The sequence below is a fragment of the Fusarium sambucinum genome, chromosome III, assembly GCF_050947815.1.
Source record: "Fusarium sambucinum isolate potato_lamoka chromosome III, whole genome shotgun sequence".
Taxonomy (NCBI): domain Eukaryota; kingdom Fungi; phylum Ascomycota; class Sordariomycetes; order Hypocreales; family Nectriaceae; genus Fusarium; species Fusarium sambucinum.
In genome coordinates this window covers 181,104-195,359 of record NC_139292.1, presented here as the reverse complement: position 1 = coordinate 195,359, position 14,256 = coordinate 181,104, and the positions used below count along the sequence as shown (strand labels likewise).

General features: G+C 44.3%; 6 protein-coding genes across 6 annotated transcripts; 4 read left to right on the top strand and 2 right to left on the bottom strand.

Moving 5' to 3' along the window:
• Positions 1 to 848: 848 nt before the first annotated feature.
• On the bottom strand, positions 849 to 1,401 carry FSST1_010222 (uncharacterized protein; the record flags this gene model as incomplete). The annotated part of the gene is made up of 2 exons (XM_083233233.1): positions 849 to 1,163; positions 1,216 to 1,401. The coding sequence occupies 2 exons, from the start codon at positions 1,399 to 1,401 to the stop codon at positions 849 to 851; spliced, it is 501 nt and encodes a 166-aa protein (XP_083079918.1).
• Positions 1,402 to 2,386: 985 nt separating this feature from the next.
• FSST1_010221 (MFS transporter) lies at positions 2,387 to 3,998 on the top strand (the record flags this gene model as incomplete). The annotated part of the gene is made up of 3 exons (XM_083233232.1): positions 2,387 to 2,598; positions 2,646 to 3,102; positions 3,168 to 3,998. 3 exons carry the CDS (start codon positions 2,387 to 2,389, stop codon positions 3,996 to 3,998), a joined length of 1,500 nt encoding a protein of 499 aa, XP_083079917.1.
• A 3,520-nt stretch (positions 3,999 to 7,518) lies between these two features.
• Positions 7,519 to 8,431, top strand: FSST1_010220 (concanavalin A-like lectin/glucanase domain-containing protein; the record flags this gene model as incomplete). The annotated part of the gene is made up of 2 exons (XM_083233230.1): positions 7,519 to 8,298; positions 8,351 to 8,431. The coding sequence occupies 2 exons, from the start codon at positions 7,519 to 7,521 to the stop codon at positions 8,429 to 8,431; spliced, it is 861 nt and encodes a 286-aa protein (XP_083079916.1).
• Positions 8,432 to 9,514: 1,083 nt separating this feature from the next.
• On the top strand, positions 9,515 to 9,836 carry FSST1_010219 (uncharacterized protein; the record flags this gene model as incomplete). Its single annotated transcript, XM_083233229.1, has 3 exons — positions 9,515 to 9,577; positions 9,633 to 9,759; positions 9,814 to 9,836. 3 exons carry the CDS (start codon positions 9,515 to 9,517, stop codon positions 9,834 to 9,836), a joined length of 213 nt encoding a protein of 70 aa, XP_083079915.1.
• Positions 9,837 to 10,694: 858 nt separating this feature from the next.
• On the top strand, positions 10,695 to 11,618 carry FSST1_010218 (alpha/beta hydrolase family protein; the record flags this gene model as incomplete). The annotated part of the gene is made up of 1 exon (XM_083233228.1): positions 10,695 to 11,618. The coding sequence occupies one exon, from the start codon at positions 10,695 to 10,697 to the stop codon at positions 11,616 to 11,618; it is 924 nt and encodes a 307-aa protein (XP_083079914.1).
• Positions 11,619 to 11,788: 170 nt separating this feature from the next.
• Positions 11,789 to 13,612, bottom strand: FSST1_010217 (amidohydrolase; the record flags this gene model as incomplete). The annotated part of the gene is made up of 1 exon (XM_083233227.1): positions 11,789 to 13,612. One exon carries the CDS (start codon positions 13,610 to 13,612, stop codon positions 11,789 to 11,791), a length of 1,824 nt encoding a protein of 607 aa, XP_083079913.1.
• Positions 13,613 to 14,256: the final 644 nt, after the last annotated feature.

The following is a 14,256-nucleotide window of genomic DNA, read 5'->3' as shown; positions in this document are numbered from 1 at the left end:
TCATTTAGCTATTTTGTTCAAACCTTTGTAGGCTGAGATCCCTCACGTGGGCTTTCTCAATTTTCTGCTTCGATGTACGCTCATGTGATTCTCTCAGCAATTCATTTCCTCCGTATTGGGACTCGGAATATAGGCACAACTGACGGCTTCCTCAAACACATACGACCATACCTATCAGAGAACCCGCGATCTGGTCTAGTTTTTATCTTCTGTTCAAAAATAGCCTTCTTTTATAACCTGTGTCTCCAAAAATGGAGATCTAGGTCATCGATTTTAGACATAAGTAAGCAAGATAGCAGCCAATGAGGAGATATAATCTGACTATTAACAGCGGTAATACTCTTTTGAATATATATATAATTAAGACTAGAGAAAAAGTATTTAATAAGCTATTTATTAGATAGTTGAATAAGATAAGAGTATAACGATTGATGGGGCAGCAGTGAACTGGTCAGATACGAAGCGAGACCGAAAGCGAAACCGAACCTGAAAGATATTTAGTTCAAGTGAGTAACGGGCGTCTCTATAAATAGAACAGTACAACTTGAGCACCTCAACAAATAACAATGTTAATAATAACTTTAATTGACCAAATTGTGACACCTATGCGATGATCAACTAATCATGCCCTAACCATTGAACCATAAACATTCTCCCCCAAACTGTCTTCGACCATAAAAATCAGGCCTGGCTCTGTCTCTTGGTACCTTCCTCGCTCATCGGAACGGCTGTAGAAGAAGAAGTGGTTGTGTCATCTTGCGCCCTTGCCATTGCCGTCTTGTGATCCCTGAACTCGAACCAAGAAATCCCAGCTGCGAATGATGAGAGTTTACTACAAATACAGCGAGTTAGTCGTCGTCTATCTCGTCGTCCCCAGCGTGATACCACAAGTAGACACAGAAGACACAGAACTCGGCAATTATCATTAGGGGAGGCACTAACCACATGGCGATGCCCAGAGCGAAAATCACCCATCCCAGAGCGCATGTGACTCCACTGCATGAAGCTGTGTTTGCCTGCATGGTCATAAATACCACAGCCGACCAGAACACGATTTCAAGAATGTTGAGGATCAGGTTCGCCTTGAAGCTCATCCATTTTCGGAAGTACTTGGTATGCTGACTTAGGACCTGATAAAGAATGAGGATAATCGATTTGGCAGCCTTGTCGAATGTTAGGGGATTATTGTTAATTTGTTGGTAGACGATCACATACCATGCCAAGAGCCATGCTGCCAGATCTGGTTCTCGGACCATTTCGATTGCGCAGCACAAGACGTACCAGGCCAAGAATCAAGACTGTCAGGGATGCAATGATACCGACAATATGTATTGGTAGTTTGTATTGGGGTTGGAAAACGCGTCTCAAGAAGCTGGTCTTGACAACAGTTGCGTGTGCCATTGTGTTGGTTCTTGGGCAATAAGCTTAAACAAAGAGCTGAGAGACCTAAGCAAAGACTGAGTGGATAGTGGAGTGGGTAGTGGATTGAATCACCATCTGGTCATGAAAAGCAGCCGTTTTATAGATTGGAATCTCGTTTGAAAGTTTGAGCTTGTCTATACTTAGACTTTATATGGCGTACAGTTGAATAAGCCATACGACTAAGTACTTCTCTCGTTGCAATAGTTCCTATGTCTCGGTAGTTGGATGGAACGTGGCTTCCACGTCAGCTCTAAGCCTTGACGTCTTGCTCGGTTTCGGTCTCTCGTTCTAGTGCCCTGGTATACAGGCTGAATACTACCAAGTGGATCGGGAAGACAGTCGATCATTAGCCCGCTAAGATATGTTACGCATCTTATAATAGCTGCGCATCGATACAAGCATATATCTGATGTAGGTGCTTTGATAACATCGGAATCGCTTCAGTGCTAAAAGCAAGGCCTGCTCTTGAGCTCACAAGTGCAAACGTGATACAAATCTACTGTCTTTATCCTTGAACCAGTGGCGCTTATAGCATACAGCCCTTGTATATCCTTGTAAATACTACGAACTCTATCTTCCAAAGTGTACATTGTTTCAATTAGGATGGTTAGAATTACATACGCTACTACGTATCTTCCGATATTACGCATTGATTGGACATGTAGTATATAACTTCATAAAGGCGATGTATGAAAGAATGTCGTCGTGCAATATTTTTTCATGACGCAGCCTGCGCAGCATGTTATGTAGATCGGAAATTTCCATGCATCAGATCACGATGTCGATCTCGGTCTCGGTTTCGGTCCCGGTCTCGATTTCGGTCCCGGTAATCCGGGGCATACAGCAAGCCGCAGGACGTCAATCAATCGTCTAAAAACCCCTAAAAGCACGTCGAAGTATTAGAACTCACCACCTTAAGTCTATTCAAGCTTATCTGCTAGCTCCTTTCACCGATTTTGCGACAATGGTAGGCGATAGCACGATGACATCCAACGAATCCCAAGGCACAGAAAACACGATCATAGCGAATGACAATGGCAGCTACAATGATGACGACCATCGTTGCATAATAGGATGGGAAAAACCCATTGAAGAAGACCCCGAGAACCCTATGAATTGGTCGAAAGGTCGCAAATGGAGCATTATTGGAATCCTCTCTTTCATCACTTTTTTGACGTAAGTCACTTCTAAATGTCTCAGACACCATACTGATAAATCTTTAGTCCTCTAGCATCCTCGATGATGGCACCAGGTGTGCCAGAAATTATGACCGAGTTCAAGAATTCTAGCACCGAAGCGTCAACATTCATAGTATCGATTTTCGTCCTCGGATTTGCATTCGGACCACTATTAATGGCCCCGTTAAGCGAAATCTATGGTCGGACACCCGTTTATCACGTGTGTAATTCGTTGTTCGTTTTATTCACAGTCGACTGTGCCTTATCCCAGGATGTTGGAATGCTAATGGCATTCCGTTTCTTATCCGGTTTCGTCGGCGTTGCAGTGGTTACATGCGGGAGCGGCTCTATAGCTGACATGGTACCCGCCGAGGAACGAGGTGCAGCTATGGCAGTTTGGTCTTTAGGCCCAATGCTAGGTCCTGTCGTTGGTCCAGTATGCGCTGGATTTTTGATTGAAGCTAAAGGTTGGAGATGGGTGTTCTGGGTCACAACTATTGTGGTATGTAATAGCTTCTGTACTATTGGCATAACAATGTGTCATTGGTGGCTAACTTGCGTCTCTAGGCTGGTGTCGCTGTTTTGGCATCATTCTTGATCCTTCGCGAAACATATGCCCCTGTCCTTCTTGAGCGCAAAGCGGCCAAATTACGCAAGGCAACCGGCAACGACAACTATCGTTCGACAGACACAAAAGCTACACCTCGGGAAGTGCTTCTCGCTACTATCACCCGGCCGGTTAGGATGTTCATCTTTTCGCCCATCGTAATGATGGTCTGCGTGTACGTTGCGACACTTTACGGAATGCTCTACCTGCTTTTTACAACCTTTACGTTCGTATATAAGGATATATACGGATTCGGCTCTACAGGAGCAGGTCTTTCCTTCATTGCTGGTGGAGTGGGTAACTTACTGGGTTTATTCTTCGTGGGATTCTTTTCCGATAAGCTGATAAGACAGGCCAAGCTTGAGGGTATCCCAGTCTCACCGGAACAACGACTTGACTTGAGACTAACTGTTCCTACTGCGCTGTGTCTTCCAATTGGACTAATCATATACGGATGGACAGCCGAAGAACGATTGCACTGGATCGTGCCCATGATAGGAACATCTATTCTTGGCTTTGGCATGATCGGCATTTTTATGATATCTCAAACCTATCTGGTGGATGCATTCACTGAATACGCAGCTTCAGTGACTGCTGCCAATGCTGTGTTGCGAAGTTTGCTTGGGGCTTTGTTGCCCTTGGGCGGCTTGAACCTTTATAATGAGCTTGGCTTGGGATGGGGAAACACGCTTCTTGGATTTATAGCCCTCGCCCTAGCCCCTGTCACGTGGTTGTTATATAAGTTTGGAAGGAAAATCAGGACCAGCTCGAAGTTCCGCACTGAGTTTTAGCTAATGGTTTTCATGATGGTTTTATTAGTAGTTTGTGGCTCGTTTAATCATATGAGGCAGACGTACAGTACATAACTCCGTGAATGGGAATATCTATTTTTATACCAGTGTCCGTATTGTACAACTCTAAAACGATCAGAATATTTGAGCAGTTAGACTTGCTGTTAGATTCGCTTCCCCTTCTTTTGTTTTATAACCGCAGTCTTTACCCATCTCGCACACCTTAGCCACGCTAGGACATCTGGTGGACTTAATTTTGTTCGAAGATAGGACACTGGAACTGCAACGGCCACTCCAATGTCTAGTCAAAATTCTAGGTATCAGTGGACACGAGCGAGCAAAGTAATTAACCCTTTGATGATACTCTATTATGGATGGATTACACTTGGGCCCTATGACTTTGACCGATTAACCCCAACATCCATACGCCCCAGTCTCAGAATAATGTGGAAATGAAGAATATTACTATATTCTGCAATGTCTAGAAATAAGGTCCTTGTTAGCGACGCCTTGAACCTCTTAAGTATCACTTATGCCAAGTCGAATTTAAACTTATTGGATTTGTGGAAGCTGGACTATTCGTCCTCTTTGCAGATGTTTGAAATTCAGGTTCCATATGAAAATAAAAGCGGGATGCTGTGGAATGGTACAGTCAGATTTCCGGTGACTGATTTGTCGGAATGCGTACGGTGGCACCGTTTCCGATACTTTGTTCCCAATCTTCTGCAAACTGTCTAAGCGCGACCATGTCCGCTGAAGTGGCCGTCTTGATACTCAAGTCGCCGCTCCTGATCTGATTGGAGGATACTGCCTTGATCTTCTATCTATGTTCATTGCTGCTTTGCGCGATTGCGTGGTCTATGTGAGACTAGAGGCTGCGGGGACTCATCGCTCTGTTATTGGCTATAGTGACATGGTCTCTGATGTTGATGATGATCTCACGTAGTGTCTAAATAGGCGGTCCTTTTTAGTTCTGTGTGTTATGTATGCTTGTCGCCAGGCCTACCCTCGCCAGCATGTTGGCGTAGGTGGGCATACTGCTATTCTGGTTTTGTTGGAAGGTCATGGTAGCAGCTTTGTTGACATTGTGGCAAGCAGCGGCGAAGCTCAATTGGTGATTGATAAGCGTGGGCAAAAGGAAGGAAGGATACAGGTCCAGAGCGAAGACAATGTCCTTATTAAAGTCGGTAAGAAGAGCCTTAAAAATAACCCGAGATTGGAGACCAGAACCAGGCTCAATGGTTTACGAGTCTAGACACTGCTCTTTGCTCAGCGCTCCCTCTAATTCAAGACTACATTAAACAAGTCTACAACAGAAAAGATGGCGATGACTATACGATTCCGGTTCCAGTAAGTATCGCAATGATCTAGCCGGACGACCGGGGGGTAGATGTACCGCATCTGCGACACGATTAGTGCTATGGATCAAAGGGGACCACGATTGACTGACTGTGTGAGTGAGTGCATTGACTATCTTTGCTTTGACTGCACTGACTTTTCTTTGGATTTTGGTGGATTGATAATTGCAGGAGGAAGAAATAGCTACTGTGCGTACAGCTCGGAAGCTTCTTCTATATAACCCTCATTATAGAGTTTGGTTATTGCCCTGATAGTTACGTATATTCTTGGTGGGAAATTCAGTTATTAAGAGAACCTTGTTTTAAAATAATGAGTTTATAATCTATATGGATATTTTATTGAATATTAGAGTTATTGAGAGGCTTGGACTTGCATTTGCTTGCATTTGCTAGTAAAGTATAGAAATTAACAAAAAAAAAAAAGTAAGTATCGCAAGCCACATTTATGTCACTTTTGCTGCATGCACAATAACAATGCAATTCAAGTTTCGTTCAAAGACTCTGATAGACGTCATGGATTGTTGTGGATGCTTCGATAACTTCCATGAGGCAGACTATTGGCGGCAAGCTCAGAATTCAGAAACACGATCAATTAAAGAGAAAAGGCAGCAATGGGAGGTCCAGGAGATACGTGAGAGATACTCAACAATGGATATTATTGGCATTGCGATTGTAAGTGCAAGAAATCTCAAAGATCATTGAATGGACATTGATTGTTGCTATTCACAAATTAGGCAGCTGACTATTTTAAAATCATACCGCTTACCGACTTTACATCAACAGCATTAAGCATGGCCCTTGAAAAAGAGTTGGATGATAGCTCAGCTCCCCAAGTCTTATTACGTTTGTTGTAGAAATAATTAATTTCTCTCTCTCTCTCTCTCTCTCTCTCTTTCTCTCTCTCTCATATTACTAGGATAATAGCGGGATGATAATTTATCAATTGGCATTTAATTACGTTTATATTCTTGATGCAAAAGCAAATAATCAATGTTCAGGCAGTAGCTTGCTTTAGGTTATCTTCCTCCTTATGAAGCTTGAGGTTAGTAGAATACATTAAAGTAAATATGATTTAAAAGGTCATAGCGTGTAGAATAATATTAAATATATTTAAAGCACATATGACCAAACGTAGTGGAAAATACGGGATCCCGTCCGCTCGCTCTCCTATATAGATAAGTTGGTAAGGGGCGGATTAGTAATTAGGTCGGTGATGACCAGCGAATCCTCGCTGTCGTATGTTTTTGGTGTTTTTTGCACTATCACACCATGACTTAGTCTGATTTCTCTGGATTTGGCCTTGGGCAAGTTTTAGTTGGCATGGATCGATACTTCTTTTGGGCGATCACAAAGAAATATGTTAGAAAAGTCCCGCGCGGAAGTCAAACACATTTAAACTCATGAGCATGTCACTTTTTAATTCCTCCCCCGTGATTGGATCGTCTATATTGGACCGGAACATCAAGCGGCCATATGACTGTCCAGAATGGAAGGTTACATTTAATCTGGGTCTCTTCAACGGCAATCACAAATTAGCTTCCTTTTCAGGGGATCAACTCAAGGATGTTAAATTGTAGGATTATTTGTCGGAGGCTTTATGCTAGATAAGGTTGGAATTCGGTTCGCTGAATTTTAGATGAAATGGTAATTGTCGCATTAAATAATTTCGGACAAATGCTCAAAAAGAAACATTTTTTTGAGCTGCGACATGCACGCTCCGATGTAACGCTGTGATAGGTCACGCAACTTGATCAGGAAAATGATGTATTTTCGATCAATAGGTCATCGAGTACTGGACTGTGACTATGATTCTGGTCATCTCTAGACACATAAAGAGTCCATGAGTCGCGAATTTGAGTACGAAAATTACCGTTCGAGCGCAATGGTTAGATTATGAACCTGGCTTATCAACTCGTGGTCTTTATTTCTAAACTGATGGCATGGTTCGGCTGATGGAAAATTCTGTAGATTGCCCTGTAGATTGCCGCATGCTGTTGATAATCCTTGCTGACAAGACCATAAGACACGGACTATATCCAGGATAAAGTGGAATAGAATCCTACGCTATTTATATATAAATGAAAGTTGAAAAGACGTCAAATTAGTTCAAGTCCACTATCATCTCATTTACACACTCTACCAATTACTCCAATATAGTCAACATGTTGTTTAAGCCATCCTACCTTCTCTTTTCTCTCTTCTCTCTCGGCACTGTCGCCTGGGATGCCCCCAACTATAGTGGCTTCACCAAAGTCTGGCAGGATACCTTTGCAGGCTCAAGCGGCACTCTCCCTGACACAAGCAGATGGAACATCATAACAGGATACCTCAACGTTAATGCAGAGCTTGAGGTCTACACTTCATCTACCCGCAACCTCCAACGAAGTGGCGGTGATACTCTCCAGCTTGTACCATGGCGCGATGCTTCTGCTCAAAACGGCTGGACTTCTGGTCGTGTTGAAAGCAAGTATGTTTTCACTCCCCAAGCAGGCAAAATCACCCGTACCGAAGCCAACATCCGATTCGGTACATGCTCTACCAACAACAAGCAAGGTATCTGGCCCGCCTTCTGGATGCTTGGTAATATCCTCCGCAACGGTGGTAGCTGGCCTTCCTGTGGTGAGATCGACGCGATGGAGACAGTCAATGGTCAGCTCACTGGACACGGAACAGTCCACTGCCATGTCTATCCCGGTGGCATCTGCAACGAAGGCACTGGCATTGGCAATACTATTGGCATCCCGGATCAGAGCTGGCATACCTGGAGAGTTGAGTTCAACCGAGCTAAGAGCAACTGGCGCGATGAGACCATTACATGGTTCATGGATGGTCAACAGTTCCACCAGATCACCGGTGCCAGGATCAACGACGAAAATGTTTGGAACTCTCTATGCCACAGTCCTTTGTACTTCATCCTCAATGTTGCCGTCGGAGGCACTTGGGTAAGCTATCAAGTACCGCAAATGCTTAACCATTTACTAACAAATTGTGTAGCCTGGATACCCCAACGGAAACACTTGCGATGGCTATGGCAGCATGATGGAAGTTGCTTACGTTGCTCATTACACCAACTAAGTCCACTCATCGGCCACGTCGCTTGCTACCATAGTCTTATATTTTTCTTTGTTTTTGTCTTTTTCCTCAGCCCAGATCTGATACCCGATGGACAACGGTCGTTTTCAACCGCAGTTTTCGTCATTCACCATTTGTAACATCTTTTTATGTCAGTCTTATAGATATGTACAACAGTTATAGATTCCTTTTGAATATACCCTCTTAACCCCTGACTCGTCATTGAAATATCTCCACTCCTATGAGCTATGGGCTTGAGTCGCCATGAGTCTATTGAACTCCCAGGAACTGAAATTCCAGACTGTCTAAGGGAAAGACAAACCAATCTTCTTTGCGCCTGATAGGATCCAGTTCAGCCAATATTCGACGGTAAATTCGATGAAATGTCTTAAGAACCTGAGCTTTGTGAAAATGAAGCCGCCTTACTTTGGCAGTGACAGTAAAATGTACGAATGCATGTTGTAATTAGCAAGAATAGTTCCTCAATAGTCTAACAATAGCTTATGTTAGTCATTCTAGTAACTATGTAAGGGAACGGTAAGAGCTCGATATCCCGTTTTTATGTCTGTGGAGAGACCGACTCCAGCTGGGTGTGAAAACGCCTGACCAAGCCAACATGATGTGAACCAATCAATTCAAATGCTAACACGAGCCACATATCCTAGACTCAGAGTGACAACGTACTAAATAATAGACAAAGCAATCTTATCTCATAATTATAGGACATATGCGCCTTCATTGGCGTCTAGCTATTTGGTCCAGTCTAATCTATAGTGTCGAAATATAGCCCATGTGGAGAAATAGTTTAAGGTCGCTAGATCCATTTCATCCAATCATCCTTACACCGACTACTCAGTGGCTTCGCGCACATTAGCTGAACGTGGTCTAGGCTGGCCTAAGCTGATATTGCTAAGACAATTCAGCCAAGCCACATAGACTGTCACTCAACATACAGCGTGGCCTATCTTAACTCAGCCAACCTACTGATTCAAATAATAATTATAAAAGGGCAATAAAATCTCTCATAATGTATATTCCGACAACTACTATCTCACAAATATCCTATCAACATCTTTTTTATACACCATGAAGCTGTCCTTGGCCATCGTCTCCCTCGTTGCTGTGGGATCTGCCCTTCCCACTCAGCATGTCAGTACTTGTCTAAAAATACTACACTTGAGCCGTTTTCTAATACACCTGGCAGGCAAACACTGAGTCCCTTGAATCTCGCGGTTGGTTTGGCACTGCTCTAAAAGTAGGCGGCGCTGTGCGCCATGGACACCTTGAACGTCGAGCGTGGCCGAAGGGTCTCAAAATAGGCGGTGGAATCAGTAGGTTCAACGGTATCTCATTCAGTTGAATATCTACTAAAAGTTCGCAAATAGCCAAGGATTTCCTCAAGGAATAGATTCCAATGAGGCCTGATGGGGAGCAAGAACAGGAGCACGATGCTTATATGAAATCAAATATATACTCTATCATCGATCAGGGCTGGGAGGATTCTTTAACATTCAAGGCTTCCCTTCAACTCGGACAAAACGGAACATAATTGGAATTTGGAAATCTAAGTATCTTGAGTTCAAGTAACACATGGGCTGGAATCTTCAACAAGCCGATTGAGAGTTCTCAAAACTACTCGCAGTTTAGTTTCAATCTACTTTGACGTCATCATTGATTCGTTAATCATAATAAATTCATGAAATTGAAGCCCAGCCCTTCGGTAAATCTGCCAAACACCGAGCCTATGAAAATGCATTATCTTCTACAAGCTCTAGCCCCCAACAGCGACATACCCAATCAAAATATAGCTCTAACAGTAAAATATGATCATGACTAAGATAACGGGAATGCGGGGATTCTATATCCTTAAGTCCCTTTTCTCGATTGTTTGCCTAATGGGGAAGTTCGTTGTCAGCAAAGGATCGATGGATTCTGCAGCTATCTCACCTAGGGTGACAGTAGCGAATTAATCGAGCTTTGGCGGCACGCTGACCAATTGCTTTAGATTCTGATTGTGAAGAATGTCTGTTACACATCCTTCCAAATGCATGTCAGCTTACCCAACATTCGGGAGAAGAGGATATAGCGAGATTGTTTACCATTTTGCGTCTGCTTTGTCTCGGTCTCGAAAGATGAGTATATAAAGACTGCTCAGTATCGGACTCCAATGTCTTCACTCAAAACATCGTTTCAATCACTCTCGTCAGTACCCCCATAAGCATATCACGAAACTACAAATAATTTAACCCGGAACGAAAAACTCACAATGACTCCCGAAGAAACACAAGGTTTTCTCAAAAGCCTAGTCGCTCCCCTGCGCAATCAAATCCCCACTCCTCTCCTCCACCGTCCAAGTGAAGCAGGTCTCGAGTACGAAGATGTATTCTTCCCTTCTGAAGACGGCACTCCTCTCGAAGCATGGTACATCTCCAAGCCAGGCTCCGACAAATTGATCATTGCCAACCATCCCCTTCGCTGTACTCGATCGGGTTACCCCGCTCATCTAGAGCCATGGAAGGCTTTCCTCGGTGGTTCTGCCACAGGAAATGACTTTGAGCTCAATTTTATTCCTGATCTCAAGATCTTGCATGATTCTGGGTACAATGTCCTCACCTACGACATGAGGAACTCTGGAAACAGTGGACAAGCGAATGGCGGCATCACTGGCACTGGTCGTTTTGAATCAAGAGATGTTGTTGGGTCATTGAACTATGTTCGCAGTCGAGAAGACACCAAGAACATGACCATCGGCCTTTTCAGTCGTTGTCTTGGCGGTATCGCTACATTCTTCGCCATGGAACGTCGACCAGAAGTCTTCAAAGATGTACGCTGTCTTCTAGTCCCAGAGCCTCTCTCATACCGCCCATTCGTTGAGAAAGCCCTTGGTATGTTCGGACTCGATAATCGGTTTGAAGAGGTGAACGAGATGATCAAGATGGAAACGAGCTTCACCGTTGATGAACTATCGCCTATTCCGATCATGAAGAATGTTCATGTTCCGACGTTTATTTATTCAGTACGCGAAGATATTTTGACAAAAGAGAGTGATGTACAGGCTATGTATGATTCACTGACTGTGGAAGACAAGAAACTACATTGGGTAGACGGAACGGTGAGGATGAAGGGATATACATACTTTCAAGAGAATCCGGACGTATTTATAGATTGGCTGGCTCTTCATATGCAGTAGAACTTCAGGTGGCTTTGATATGGTCCAGACGGGTATTAAATGTTTTTCTCTGTGGTCTCTAAGTGGCCTATTTTCGACGACTCTAACATCTCTATTCAACCTACTATACTCTGAAAATGACAAGTACAGTTAATGAAACTCGTTTTGTCAAGTCCCAAATAGAGCCCCAATTACCCACGTGGTGAACGTAGACGTCCTTTAAACCAAGTTTCCAGCACCCAATCACTACTAATATCTTTAAGATCGAGCGAGGATGAAGTCAAGTCCTGACTCAAAACAACAAAATTAGCGTCCTTCCCATCCTCAAGCGTCCCAATCTCTTCGTCAAGAAGTATTTGACGCGCTGGATTTATGGTTATGCCTGCCAAAGCTTGTTCCACCGTAACCCTTTGATCACCCCCAAGTACTCTCTCCGGGTGCTCTTTGGGTGATTTCTCGTACATCAGTCTGGTTGTAGCAGTTCTAACATACGAAAGTCCATCAGCCTGAGACACAGGAGAGTCACTATGCATCGAGTAGACAAGGCCATGCTTGACGTCGTCCTGGAGTGGATCAATGCGACCTGCTCGCTCGGGACCAAGGATGTATTTGTCAAAGGTATTGCCCCAGTACTTGACATGTCCGATTGTGTGGCTGGCATAGAGATTGAGCTTGGCAGCACGTTCGATTTGCTTTGATTGAGTAACGGTGAAATGTTCCAGTCGATGTCGAACCTTGGAGTCGGGCATGTCAGCCTGGAGTTTTTCAAAAGCATCGAGCACCACTTCAGAAGCGCAATCGCCATTGACATGAACCATCAACTGGTAACCCTTGTTTGCCCATTTCTTCATTTCCTCGAAAATGTCGAACTGTGTGAAAGGTGTGATATGGCACGTCTTGTGGACTTTCCAACGCGCCCATCCCCACGGTGCCCCCCAGAAGTACTCCGGCAGCAGCTCGTTCTTGTATTGGTCCTCAAGAGCACCCGTGAAGCCTTGAGTTGATCCATCCATCCAGAGCTTGATGGTCTTGATCTTTAACGGTGTTGCGCCGCCTGGCGGCATATTTCCCTTTCCAACAGTCTTCTCAGCTTCACCAGGTGTCATGTTTGCAGCTGCTCCGGCAATTCGAAGTGGTGCAAATACCGCCAACGCGCTCAGTATGAGAGCATCGAGTTCGGGGATAGAGAGCCCGACACCGGCGTCAAAGACTGTTGTGAATCCCTTGGCGCTCCATTGTTTCAAGACATTGAATAGACCTTCGATAATATCCAAGGACTTTATCAATTGACTTGGTAGTGCTTTGGTGATGATGGGTTGGAACGCAGCTGGCTCGATAAGAACTCCCGAAGCAGGTTCGGGCTGATTGGCTGCAGACAAGGCGAGGGAATTGGCGTAGGCAATATGACCAGAGGCATTAATGATCAGAATAGGGTTATCATTCAGATTCTCCTTCTTAAACAGATCCGGTGTCAAGTCTCTGAACGATCCTTCATGTGGTTCCAATCGAGAAGGATCATAGCCATATCCAAGCAGCCATGCACCCTTTTCGAGATTCCCGACGGCTTTTCGAAGAAACTCAATTGTACCTTTGAAAGTACCGCCAATCTCTGGATTGAGCGGGTCACAGTTCAAGAGGAACTTATCCAACATTGCTGAGGTAATGATATGAAGGTGAGGCTCCACAAAGCCAGGCACGATGCAATTGCCTCCGATGTCAGTTGGGTTCGAGACGGAGGGTGCTGCAGCCTTGGCGTCCTTGAGAGTACCAGCTTCCAAGATCTTTCCGGCTTCAATAGCCATTGCTTCAACTGTTGAGAACTTTCCGTCTTTCATGGTGATGATTGGAGTAGGGTTTTTGCTGCTGTAGAAGATGCGGGTTTCGGGAGCAGAATCAACCTCCCTGGTGAAGACATCTTTGGCTCGCTTCTCGATATCTTTGACTAGCGCATCTTGTTCGACACCTTTCACGATATGAGTGGCAATAGCGTGGAGACCTTCGAGGCACCCTGGCATATTGAAGGTTGATATAGTCTGTGGAGGAATTTGTGTAGGTGGGAACTGATGTACTGGACATGACTACACGCTGGTCTTATATAGAGCTCATATCTCCCGACAGAGAAAGGATAACCCCCCGCCTTTTCCAATTGGAGTCACCAACTTCATCTGCATATTTCAGTATCAAGCTCAGCTTGCACCATCTACAGGTGAGTAACACAAGGAAGACTCAGTGCGCCAAAATAAAAAAAGGCTAAGTGGTAGTCTAAACTCGCATAAGGTGACCAAACTATTTCGTCTCTCAGGCTATCTGCGCCCATTCTAACGATATACCCCTCTCGATAATTGAGGCCCTCCCGCCTGAACCCCTGTAAATGCACGTCTCAGTGACGGAAATGCTCTTCTTGGAAGATTGTCTCAGCCTCCAATGCACGATATTCTGTTTTTAATAGAACAGCAGGTAGAAAGTCCTCACCGTATCTTTGCTTTGTGTCGACATTTCAGCTCGCCACTTTCTTTGTCAAACTTTTTAGTGAGACATACTCTATCTGGCTTTGAAGCACTCGCGACATTATAAGTTAGACTGATCCGTGGAACTTATTCCACCAATCGACGATACCGTGTAACGGTGTTGAGTTTCTGAATTTGGCATAGGCAGGAAC